Below are 13,225 nucleotides of genomic sequence, written 5' to 3'. Positions count from 1 at the left end.
ACGAAGCAAAAACTGTTTAAAAAAAAAAAAAAAAAGGAAATTAAACATTTACATAGGTATTCAGACTCTTTACTCAGTACTTTGTTGAAGCACCTTTGGCAGTGATTACAGCCTCAAGTCTTCTTGGGTATGACGTTACAAGCTTGGCACACCCATATTTTTGCCCTTTGGCAAACTCCAAGCGGGCTGTCATGTGCATTTTACTGAGGAGTGGCTTCAGTCTGGCCACTACCATGAGTGCTGCAGAGATGGTTGTCCTTCTGGAAGGTTATCCAATCGTCACAGAGGAACTCTAGAGCTCATTCAGTGACCATCGAGTTCTTGGTCACCTCCCTGACCAAGGCCCTTCTCCCCCGATTGATCAGTTTGGCTGGGCAGCCACTAGGAAGAGTCTTGGTAGTTCCAAACAACTTCCATTTAAGAATGATGGAGGCCACTGTGTTCTTGGGGACCTTCAATGCTGCATAGTTTTTTTGGTACCCTTCCCCAGACCTGTGCTTCGTCACTATCCTGTCTCAGAGCGCTACGGACAATTCCTTCGACCTCATGGCTTAGTTTTTGCTCTGACATGCACTGTCAACTGTGGGACTTTATATAGACAGTTGTGTGCCTTTCCAAATCATGTTGAATTTACCACCGGTGGGACCCCAACCCGGTTGTAGAATCATCAAGGATGATCAATGGAAACAGGATACACCTGAGCTCAATTTCCAGTCTCATAGCAATCAAATGTAATTATAAAGCCCTTTTTACATCAGCAGATGTCACAAAGTGCTATACAGAACCCCAGCCTAAAACCCCAAACAATGCAGAAGCACAGTGGCAAGGAAAAACTCCCTAGAAAGTAGTAACCTAGGAAGAAACCTAGTCTCTGAGGGGTGGCCAGTCCTCTTCTGGCTGTGCCGGGTGGAGAGGCCATTTAGTTCTTCAAGATGTTTAAACGTTCATAGATGACCAGCAGGGTTAAATAATAATCACATTGGTTGCAGGTTAGTACCTCAGGAGTAAATGTCAGTTGGCTTTTCATAGCCGAGCATTCAGAGGTCGAGACAGCAGGTGCGGTAGAGAAAGAGTCAAAAACAGCAGGTCCGGGACAAGGTAGCACGTCTGGTGAACAAGTCAGGGTTCCCTAGCCGTGGGCAGAATAGTTAAAACTGGAGCAGCAGCACGACCAGGTGGACTGGGAACAGCCAGGAGTCATCAGGCCAGGTAGTCCTGAGGCATGACCCTAGGGCTCAGGTCCTCCACGGAGGGGATAGAGGGTGAGAGAGAGCATACTTATAATTCTCCTGTCTTATCTGGTGACCTGTGTGAATTTAACAGACTGACCCTAGCCCTCTGGCACATAGACTATTGCAGCATAGATAATGAAGACAGACAGGGGTGAGTCGGGGGACACTGTTGCCCTGTCCGACGATACACGGGGGACAGGGTCAACAAGGCAGGATATAACCCCCTTCACTTTGCCAAAGCACAGCCCCCACACCACTAGAGGGATATCAACAGACCAACTTATTACCCTGAGACAAGGCTGAGTATAGCACACAAAGATCTCATCCACCACACGAGCCAGAGGGGGCGCAAAACCAGACAGGAAGATCACGTCAGTGAGTCAACCCACTCAAGTGACGCACCCCTCCTAGGGATGGCATGGAAGAGCACTAGTAAGCCAGTGACTCAGCCCCCGTAATAGGGTCAGAGGCAGAGAATCCCAGTGGAGAGAGGGGAGCCGGCCAGGCAGACACAGAAAGAGCAGTTTGTCGATCCAGTGCCTTGCCAGTCACCTTCACACCCCTGGGCCAAGCTACACTCAATCTTAGGACCTACTGAAGAGATGAGTCTTCAGTAAGGACTTAAAGACCGAGTATGCGTATCTCACGTTGAGAAGCAGATCATTCCATAAAAATGGAGCGCTATAGGAGAAAGCCCTGCCTCCAGCTGTTTGCTTAGAAATTATAGGGACAATAAGGAGGCCTGCATCTTGTGACCGTACATATGTACAGTCGGACCAAATCGGAGAGATAGGTAGGAGCAAGCCCATGTAATGCTTTGTAGGTTAGCAGCAAAACCTTGAAATCAGCCCTAACCTTAACAGGAAGCCAATGTAGAGAGGCTAGCACTGGAGTAATATGAGCACATTTTTTGTTTCTAGTCACGATTCTAGCAGCCGTGTTTAGCACTAACTGAAGTTTATTTTGTGCTTTATCCAGGTAGCCGGAGAGTAGAGCATTGCAGTAGTCTAACCTAGAAGTGACAAAAGCATGGATTAGTTTTTCTGCATAATTTGGACAAAAAGTAAAATTTTTGCAATGTTACAAAGATGGGAAAAAAAGCGGTCCTTGAAATATTCTTTATATATTCGTCAAAAGAGAGATCCAGAGTAACACCAAGGTCCTTCACAGTTTAATTTGAGACGACTGTACAACCATCAAGATTAATCGTCAGATCTCTTCGTTTCTTGGAACCTAGGACTAGCATCTGTTTTATCTGAGTTTAAAAGTAAAAAAAAGAACCCGCCCTCCACTTCCTTATGTCTGAAACAGGCTTCCAGGGTAGGACATTTTGGGGATTCACCATGTTTCATCGAAATGTACAGCTGTGTGTCGTCCGCATAGTAGTGAAAGTTGACAACGTGTTTCCGAAAGACATCACCAAGGGGTAGAATATATAGTGAAAACAATAGTGGTTCTAAAATAGAACCATACAATTGATTTGTCAGAGGACAAACCATCCACAGAGACGAACTGATATATTTCCAACAGATAAGATCCAAACCAGGCAAGAACTTGTCAGTGTAGACCAATTAGGGTTTCTAATCTCTCCAAAAGAATGTGGTGATCAATGGTGTCAAAAGCAGCACTAACATTTAGGAGCATAAGGACCGATGCAGAGCTTTGGTCTGATGCCATTTAAAAAAGGTAATTAAACATCTTCACGAGTGCAGTCTCAGTGCTATGATGGGGTCTAAAACCAGACTGAAGCATTTCGTATACATTATTTGTCTTCAGGAAGGCAGTGAGTTGCTGTGCAACAGCTTTTTCAAAAAAAATTGAGAGGAATGGGAGATTCGATATAGGCCAATAGTCATTTACTTTTTCTGGGTCAAGGTTTGGCTTTTTCAAGAGAAGCTTTATTACTGCCACTTTTAGTGAGTTTGGAACACATCCAGAGGATAGGGAGCCATTTCTTATGTTCAACATAGGAGGGTCAAGCACAGGAAGTAGCTCTTTCAGTAGTTTAGTTGGAATAGGGTCCAGAATGCAGCTTGACAGTTTAGAGACCATAACTATTGTCTCCATTGATCCTAGGTCCTGCCAGTTCTGTGCAGACTCAGGACAACTGAGCTTTGGAGAAATACTCTGATTCAAAGTGGAGTCTGTAATTTGCTTTCTAATGCTTTCTAATGATCATGAACTTTTCATCGAAGTCCATGAATTTATCACTGCTAAAGTGAAAGCTATCCTCTCTTGTTGAATGCTGCTTTTTAGCTTTGCGACAGTATAACATTTTTTCTGGGGGTTTGGGGGGGGATTGTTCTTATTCTCCTCAATTAAGTTGGCAAAATAGGATGATTGAGCAGCAGTGAGGGCTCTTTGATATTGCACGGTACTGCCTTTCCAAGCTAGTTGGAAGACTTCCAGTTTGGTGGAGTGACATTTCCGTTCCAATTTTCTAGAAGCTTGCTTCAGGGCTCAGGTATTTTCTGTATACCAGGGAGCAAATTTCTTGTGACAAATGTTTTTGGGATGAGCGGGGAATATGGTCACTAGTGTAACCAGGAGGAGAGGCCTCATTTAACACAGTAAATTAAAATCAGGCTTTAGCCATGTTTTAGTCAGGCCAATCACAACAAGATTATGATCAGTGATTAGTTCATTGACTATGACTGCCTTGGAAGTGTGGTGTCTAACATTAAGTAGTCCTGTTTTGAGATGTGAGATATCACAATCTCTTTCAATAATGACAGGAATGGAGGAGGTCTTTATTCCAGTGAGATTGTTAAGGCGAACACCGCCGTGTTTTGTTCAACCTAGATCGAGGCACAGACACGGGCTCAGTGGGGATAGCTGAGCTGACTACACTGACTGTGCTAGTTGCAGACTCCACTAAGCTGCCTGGCCGGCCTGCATGCACCCTGGCCTGCACGCTCTCTCATTGTGGAGCTAGAGGAGTTAGAGTCCTGTCTAAATTGAGGGATAAGATGAGAGCACCCCTCCAGCTTGGATGGAGTCCGTCACTCCTCAGCAGGCCAATTATCTACAAATTATATATTTTGGGAGGGGCAGAAAACTGTTTTCAACCAGCGATTGAGTTGTGAGACTCTGCTGTAGAGCTCAACACTCCCGCTAAATGGGAAGGGGCCAGAGATAATTACTCGATGCTGACATCTTTCTTGCTGATTTACACACTGAAGCTATGTTGCTAACCTCTGACTGTTTCATCATCTTTGGTGTCGACGTGGATAACAATATCCCCAAAATCTCTACACTTGCCAGTTTTAGCCTTAGCCAGCACCATCTTCATATTAGCCTTTATGTCGGTATCCCTGCCCCCTGGTAAACAGTGTATGATCGCTGGATGATTCTTTTTAAGTCTAATATTGCAGGTAATGTGGTCGCCAATGACCCGGGTTTTCAATTTGTCAGAGCTAATGTTTGGAGGCATCGGCGGCTCAGACTCCGTAACGGGTAGAGGAGAGACCTGAGAAGGCTCGGCCTCAGACTCCGACTCGTTGCTTAAAAAAATGGGGACAACTGGTTGAAAGTTTCTGTTGGCTGAATGAGCGATACCGGTTGAGCATGCCGACAGCATTTCTTTCCAGAAGCCTTCAGAAAATTGTCTGGCTGCGGGTGTAACAGGGTTATATTGGTGATTCCCCTAGCCACTTTATTGTTAAGCCAATGGGTTTTTAGTTTTCCATCTCAGAACATCGCCGTGGTTGCCGTTGAAGAATCAGCTAAGACGTTGCTGGTGCAGTTTATGGCAATATCGCATTTCGCCACAAGAGGGCGCTGCTGCAACGTTTTACTATCAAAAGGGATGATTTCTCTGGGTGAGACTTGTCACGGATAAACGATATAACTTTTGTGTTACTTGTTTATTTGCAATTCTAACATATCTGATATAAGTAGGGTGAGTTACCAGTGTACTAGCTATAGGTGAGATTTTGACGTGAGGTAAAAAGATATATATATATATATATATAGATATAGTTATTTACATTTTTATTAGTGTGTTGATTTCACATTGTTAAGCTGGAAGGTGTTGGGAGAGGTAGGGGTTTCCTGACTGACATTTCATTTGTCACCATCTGTTGGTAGGGGTTCAGCCAAAATTCCAGTTGCTTCTACACCTATGCCTAAACTGGAGGGTTCTGATGATAGTTTACCCATGGAAATGCCCAAGGATGTGTATGAAAGAGTTTTGCCAAATACAGGGAGTGGGGAGGTCTCCATGGATTTCATAGCAGACATAGTACAGCAGATTGGTCATTCCATTGGGGAGAACATTGCCTCCTGTTTGTAGTCAAAGGCAATTGTTGGACATGTTGGGGACAATGTTATGGGGAATGCATGCAGCTCTAGGTGTATGGATATGTCAGGCCTGAACCTGGTATTGAAGTGTGATATCAGGGAACCGGTGTACTTTCGGGGGGGGATGGCTCTGAAAAGTGCACAGTGCATGAGTGGGAGGATATGGTCATGGTTTACATGCGTAAGATGGGCGTATCTGTGATGGACCAAGCAGATGAGGTTATGGGTAGGCTTATGGGAAGGGCCCGTGATGATGTTAAAGTGGGCATACGCAGCAATCCCTCCGTTGATTTATCTAAAGGCCCGAGTCCCATCTTTTACATATTGAAACAACATTTTAGTGACACTGCTTTTTCAAGCATGCCCCTCGCTGACTTTTATGCCACATTACCTCTGGCTGATGAACAACCATTCGACTATTGGCTCAGACTGAACAGGGCTACGGAGGTTGCTGAATGTCTAAAGAGACAGAAAAAAAAGTGTTGAAGACCCATCTCGTGAGCTCACAGTCATGTTCATCAGACATTGCCCTAACGCTGAACTGTCGCTTATCTTTAAGTGCAAGCCATTACAGCAGTGGACCGCTGCAGATGTTCATGAGAGGTTGGATGAATACAGGAGGGAGCAGAGGTACTCACTGATCTAAGGTGACCCCAGCCATCGCAACAATGAAGCAGGAAGTTGGTGCTGTCATGCCAATCACCATGCCTGCTGTGAGGTCCCACATGGAAGTACCTAATCTGTTGCCTTCCCCAGTCCAGAGTATTCAGGGCTCAGCTGAGCCGATGGAACGTATCCTTGCAATGCTGGAGCGTGTGCTGGAGCAGAGGCCACAACAGTCTGACCGTAAGTTCCAAAAAGGGAATAGGAGCAAATTTAAGTCTAATGGGCCATGTGACGTGTGCGGGGATGCTGGACATGATACTTACTTTCACTGCAGGACCAATCACCTCTGCTTTCTTTGTCATGTAGCTGGCCACGCACGCTCTCAGTGCCCCAAGGCCGCAGCTCTGAGCACAGCTGGTGGAGTCCCTACAGTAATCACTGCTCAGCTCCCGGGAAACTAGTAGGCCTACATGTAGAAGGGGAGAGTGTTGGGCCTTTTGTAGAGTCCCCATCGGTGAGAGCTGTTGATTTGGAGTCTGTATATAAAAGTGTTTGTGACGTAATGGAGACTGAGAAGAGTATCATAATGCAGAACACACAGAGACTTTCCCCATATGATGATTTATTCTATGCCAATGTGTTAATTGGAGGAGAAGTAGAAGTGAGAGCTATGCTTGACCGTGGGTCCATGGCTTGTACCTTGAGCTCTAGGGTCTTACCTGAACTGTTGCATGCAGGAGTGTTGAAAAGTCCATCATTGAGTCCTACAGAGGTAGTCTTGGTTGGTTGAAGACGAGGCCTTTGGGAGTATGTGAGCTGGAGGTGTACGGCTGTAGAGTTGCCGTGCCGACACTGGTGGTTGAAGGCCAGAGTGATGACCTCATCTTGGGCAGCCAAATCTCCTAAAGCACTTGATTCGCCACCTGAAGACTAATGGAGATCTCTGGAAGAGGGTTTACACTCATGTGTGTGACGGGGGTGAGGAGAGCAAGCTAATCAACATGATGGCTAATGTGGAGAGATGGAGAGAGTGAAGTACCTGACAAAGTTGGAACTGTGAGACTAAAAGGGGCTGTGACTCTAGAGCCTATGCAGGAGCACTTAGTCTGGGGCAGACTACGAAACACTCAGAATCTATCAGCGGGCAGTGCTGTTCTCATTGAGCCCAGCAGTTCAAGGTCAACACCAAAGTCAATCCTGGTAGGGAGGACAGTAGCTCTATTGCGGGGGGGATGGGTGGCTCCCTGTTAGAGTGATAAACCCTTCTCAGAAGACAATGACATTGAGACAAAATGCCACTCTAGCCGATGTCTTTCCTTGCATGGCTCTAGAGGACTTTGACTCTTCGTGTGTGAATGATGATTCATCAGCAGCAAGTGCAGAGAACGGCTGATATACTCACTGACTGCCAAGATGACTTGACACTGACTGATGACGGTTCCAGCCAACTTCACGATACTGACGGACCTGACAGTTCAAGCAGTCCTGAGGTTTTATGTGACTTAGGTTTGACTGATATTGATGTCGACTCCTGTCAAGTGTCTCCTGCTGGTAAGAAGAAACTCATCCAGCTCATAGCTGAGTACCAGTCCATTTTTTCAAGGTACAAGTTGGATTGTGGAAAAGCTTCTGGATGTCTTCACCGCATTCAACTGAGTGATGAGAAACCCTTTCGGATGCCCTACCGACGCCTTTCACCAAATCATTATGAGAAGCTCAAGCAAGCGTTGAATGAGATGGAAGAACGTGAAATCATAAGGAAGTCTAGTAGTGAGTTCGCCTCTCCCCTTGTATGGAAGAAGTCAGGAGACCTGAGACTATGTACTGATTTTCGTTTGCTCAATGCTCGCACCATCAAAGACACACACCCAATCCCTCACCAGGCTGACGCGCTGGCTGCTTTAGCTGGAAATGCCTTTTTCTCGACAATGGACCTTACCTCTGGCTACTACAATGTGGAAGTGCATGAGGATGACCGGAGATTCACAGCTTTTACGTCGCCATTTGGATTGTACGAATACCATTGTATGCCACAGGGGTTATGTAATAGTCCTGCAACCTTTATGAGGATGATGCTAAACATCTTTGGGAATCAGAACTTTTTTAGCCTGCTGTGTTACCTTGACGATGTTTTGGTCTATGCGCCCACTGAAGATCTGGCTATACAGCGCCTGGAAATGGTTTCTGAGCGTCTCAAGACTCACAACCTGAAGTTGGCGCCAAAAAAGTAACTTTCTGCAGAGGTCTGAAGTTTCTGGGCCATATAATTAGTGCGGATGGTGTAGCTACAGACCCTGAGAAGGTGAGGGCCATTACAGGAGTTACAGAATCTGATCTGATGGAAGATGGCACTGACATTCCATCTCAGAAGAAATTGAGGTCATTCCTTGGGATGGTGTGTATTATCAACAGTTCATTGAAGGTTGCTCGACCATCGCAAAGCCTCTCTTTGGATTGACTACTGGACACAAGGCTCCACGCTGGAAAAAGAAGCGACGCTCACCTGTCAGGAAGTTGGCGGCTGCCGACTGGACAACAGAATGCAGACAGGCCTTATTCCAGCTAAAGCAAGCCTTACTGGACCAGGTTTTGTTGGCCCACCCCAACTTCGACAAACCCTTTCTACTCTCGGTGGATGCGTCCAGCAACGGCTTAGGTGCTGTGCTGTCCCAGGTGCAGGAACAGGGAGCTATAGCGAGACCTATAGCCTTCACGAGCAAGTCCCTCAGTTATGCGCAGTCGAGGTATCCTGCGCACAGGCTTGAGTTCTTTGCCATGAAATGGGCTCTGTGACAAGTTCCACCACTGGCTATGGGAACAGCAGTTCATGGTATGGACAGATAATAATCCCTTGACATGCATCAAGCTTTGCTTTGGTCAGAATGTTTGTGAACAGAGATGGGTCGCCAAGCTGGCACCGTACAAGTTTGACATCAAGTACATCCCTGGAAAAATAAATGTTGTTGCAGATGCTTTGAGCAGAGAGCCCTTCATACGATCCAGTGCACTCCATCGCCTGACAAGGGTCCTGTACGAGACCTTACTAGCTGAAGCTAACGCTGTACGCACGGACAGAGTGCAAGATGTGTTTCGCTGGTCCAGCCACCCCTTTGACAAAGCCTCTGACTCCAACGAAGTGTTCATTAGCTGTCAGGCTACTGTTCCTATCTGGTGCTTTATCGAGACATGAAGTTGCAGCTGTTCTTCATTCAAACAGGTGCTGGGTGGGTGAAGTGGGCTCACATGCACTGCTGTTGCCACAGCTTCCACAGGCTGTTATGCCATCAGAGCAGACCGATGTCGATGTTCTGCCACACGACCTACTGATGAGTAAGCAGCGTAATCTTCTTTGTGGAGAGGGGGAGAAGACCATCCCGGAGAGCGTGCCCATGAGAGTTCTGAGGTTTTGTGTCTTCTCAGAAGTTGGGACAAGTTGACCATGGAGATGGGTGTACTGTATCGTGTTTCGAAGAATGTGGTTACAAAGAGGAAAACGTATTTGTATGTGGTTCCAGCCTCCATGAAAGCAATGGTGTTGAATGGTGTCCATGATGAAGCTGGCCACCAGGGCCAACAGAGAACAGTCTACCTGACAAGACAGAGGTTCTTCTGGTATGGCCTGGAGAGGGAGGTTAAAGCATATGTGAAGTGCTGCAGGAGATGCATCGTGAGCAAGGCTCCTGATCTGGAAGCTAGAGCTCCTATTGAGAGCATAATAACATCTGAGCCTCTTGAACTAGTGTGCATAGACTTTTGGTCTGCAGAAGATTCTTCAAACAAGTCCTTGGATGTGCTCGTTGTTACTGACCACTTTACCAAATTGGCTCATGCCTTCTTGTGTCTGAACCAGTCTGCTAAGTCAGTAGCTCATCAGTTGTGGAACAACCATTTCTGTGTCTACGGGATGCCTTGCCGTATACACTCAGACCAGGGAGCCAACTTTGAGAGCGCTTTAATAGCCGAACTGTTGAGTGTTGCAGGTGTTCAGAAGTCTCACACCACGCCGTACCATCCAATGGGGAACGGGTCCTGCGAAAGGATGAATAGGACGTTGGGAAACATGATCCGGGCCCTGCCGACGAGAGCAAAGCACAGATGGCCTCAGGCTCTGAAGTCCCTCACGTTTGCGTACAATTGTACCATCCACGAGACCACAGGCTTTGCCCCTTTCCTGCTAATGTTTGGGAGGACGCCAAGACTGTCTGACATAGTCTTTGGCTCTGTCAATGAGAACCCAGAAGTTGTCGACTATGACCAGTTTGTTCAGTCTTTGAGGAGAGATCTGAAAGAAGCCATGAATACAGCACAGGCATCTGCAGCGAAGCAGTTGAAGAGGCATGCTGACCTTTATGACAGAAGAGTCAGAGGAGCACCAGTGGAGATTGGGGATCAAGTGTTGCTGGCTAACAAGGGGGACCGAGGAAAGCAGAAGCTCGCAGACCGTTGGGAGGATACTGTCTACCTTGTCACTGGATTGAATGCTGACAGTCACACTTTTAAGATACAGAACAGCTCCACTGGACAGGAGAAGACGGTACATCGCAACCTGATAATGCCAGTCAACTTTCTTCCTCTTCCCCATGCTGCCGTTGATGAGGGAACAGACATGTCTGGATTAACAGAGTCTGAGGACATGAATGACAGCCTTGTGGTCTCAGCTGCCATGGACACTGCAGTGGATGATGATTCTGAGTACAGAACAAGAGTGTGGGTGTCAGAGTTGCTTTCTGAAGGAACAGGTGACACCAGCCTGGAGGGTGATGTGCGATCCTTGGATGCTCAGGATATTCCACCTTTGGATTCTGTGGAAGACATATGTTGAGTGTCTCTGTACCTGGTAATGTTTGCACAGTGTGGTTTGTATTTTTATTATTTTTCTTTGCAAGTGGAATTCAGTAGGGGGGAGTGTAACAGTGATTCCCCTTGCCACTTTATTGTTAAGCCAATGGGTTTATAGTTTTATTTTGTCTTGCCTTCACCTACTCAACATGGCATCTTATTGGCTGGTTTGCGTAGCTTGCTTACGAGGGAGGATGTTTCAGTTACAATCGTCCCAGTGAACAAGCACCAAACCAGCGGTAAGTTGTTGGTTGCAAAGCACTGTACGTCAAAAGTGATTTTTATAATCCCAAGTGATGATTTAAAACGTACAATTTATATCAATTTGTTTGTAAATGTTATGCGAACATCACACATAAGATGCAGCGGTTTTTGGTGAATATTTGTTGTGCATTTTGTTGTAGAGAATTCCAGCTAATACTAGCTAGTAACTTACTGTGTCTGGTGGGGGGGTTGTATATTTTGTAGTGCGTGAGTGCAGAGTTGGATGGTGAGCCGTGCATTGCATGACGTGCAATTGTGTGCTGTTCCTATCAGAATAAAGCTCCATGACTGGTGTTACAAGTTGGAGTTCGTGTCGATGATTGATTGTACACAACGCAAGAAGAGTACTGTTACACGGGGACTGTGCGGGGGTATTTATACTACGATCTGTACTTAACTGGTGGCACAGATGCTGTTTCATCCTTTCCTACACCTAAAATTGCCCTTGCCTAACAGTTGCACCTGAAGCTGTACTTGCAACACGGTTATCCTCACCATAAGGCGATAGTTCTTCTGTATATTATGAGTACAGCGACTGCAATTAGATGGCAGTGTTAATGTAACTACTTAGCATTTTCGGCTGGTGGAGGTCCTGTAGAACCATGTCCAGATAAAGCGTCCGGGGTGAAAAAGTTGAATGAAAAAAAACAAAGACATTGGTAAATGTATTAAAAGTTAAAACCTTCAAGTGTGGCAGATAGCAAAGTAGCAACAAACAGCACGGAGACAAGTCCGGAAGTTGAGGGCGGAGCGATTGATTCGTGTTGGTCCCCACAGAGGATGAAAGGATCTGAATACTTATGTCAATAAGGTATTCCTTATATATAAATATACACACACATATATACACACACACATACAGACACACACATGCAACAATTTCTAAAAACCTGTTTTTGCTTTGTCATTATGTGTTATTGTGTGTAGATTGATGAGGAAAATGTTTTTCTTTTAAACCATTTTAGAATAAGGCTGTAAAGTAAGAAAATGTGGAAAAGGTCAAGGGCTCTGAACACTTTCCGAATGCACTGTGTCATTATATCTTGACGCTTAAAGTGGTACCAGAAAGATTAGGCAATAATCAGGGATTTGGCTTTATAAATGAGGTGCAGCCTGTAGGACAGGTTGAACAGAATGACTCACCCGTGTTGACGTTGCCAAGTGTCGCCTGCTTGTACAAACCATATATTACTGCTAGTTCAGCGTAGCTAGGTTGTACCGTCAGCCTCCTCACCTCATCCGCAGCCTTTTCAAATTCAGCCTTGGAAAAAAAATAAAAATGAAATATTGTATTGCTATCCTTGTGGGGACCAAATAATTGATATCCATCCAAAATGTATTTCCCTAACCTTAATTAACCTAACCCTTAACCCCCAACACTACACCTAACATAGCATTTAAAAAAAATAAAGTTATTGTGGGGACCGAAAAGATTTCCCCACTTGTTCAATTTTTTTCTTGTTTTACAATCCTTGTGGAGGACTTCTGATACCCACAAGGATAGTTTAAAAAAAGAGATGTATATCCCTATATACTGACAATATGTATATTATAACAATGACAACTTAGCTGATGCCAAAGAAAAGACATCCCACATCACATTGTGCCATGTATTATTAAAAACATTTGTAACTGACTGAAAATAGGATGAATACCTTAACACCAAAAATAATCTCACTATGACAAAGTCAATCCTATGTGCCACACACATCAGTGAAAATTCACGTCTACACTAAGCTACATGCAGTGGCTTCATAACAGAAACTGCTAAAAAAATATATATATTTTTCAAAAAGAACTGAATAATAGATTCAGGTATTAACACCTGGAAGGTATCAGAAACATTTTGACATTTGACTTTGGGTTAGTTACTGCACATAATAATAATAATAAAATACGTTTCTGCTTACCATCGACATGTTGTTCCACAGAAAAAGCCCTACTACTCCTTGCATGTGGATATGCTCACTTCCGTGATTCCG

The 13,225-nt window shown here is 45.2% G+C and overlaps 1 protein-coding gene across 1 annotated transcript in view; it reads right to left on the bottom strand.

The window, feature by feature from the left end:
• The window catches only part of LOC106575269 (acyl-CoA-binding protein), a 17,007-nt gene extending 3,782 nt beyond the window's left edge, over window positions 1-13,225 (bottom strand). Inside the window, exons 1-2 of the mRNA XM_014151689.3 lie at window positions 13,154-13,225; window positions 12,387-12,504 (exon numbers count right to left, since the gene is read on the bottom strand). Coding sequence (XP_014007164.1) covers window positions 12,387-12,504; window positions 13,154-13,198 — 163 coding nt within the window. The 5' untranslated portion in view covers window positions 13,199-13,225. The remainder of the gene's footprint in view (window positions 1-12,386; window positions 12,505-13,153) is intronic.

This window comes from Salmo salar, chromosome 17 (genome assembly GCF_965601325.2).
Source record: "Salmo salar chromosome 17, fSalSal1, whole genome shotgun sequence".
In the NCBI taxonomy this organism is placed as follows: Eukaryota; Metazoa; Chordata; class Actinopteri; order Salmoniformes; family Salmonidae; genus Salmo; species Salmo salar.
This window is presented reverse-complemented; position numbering and strand designations above follow the sequence as displayed.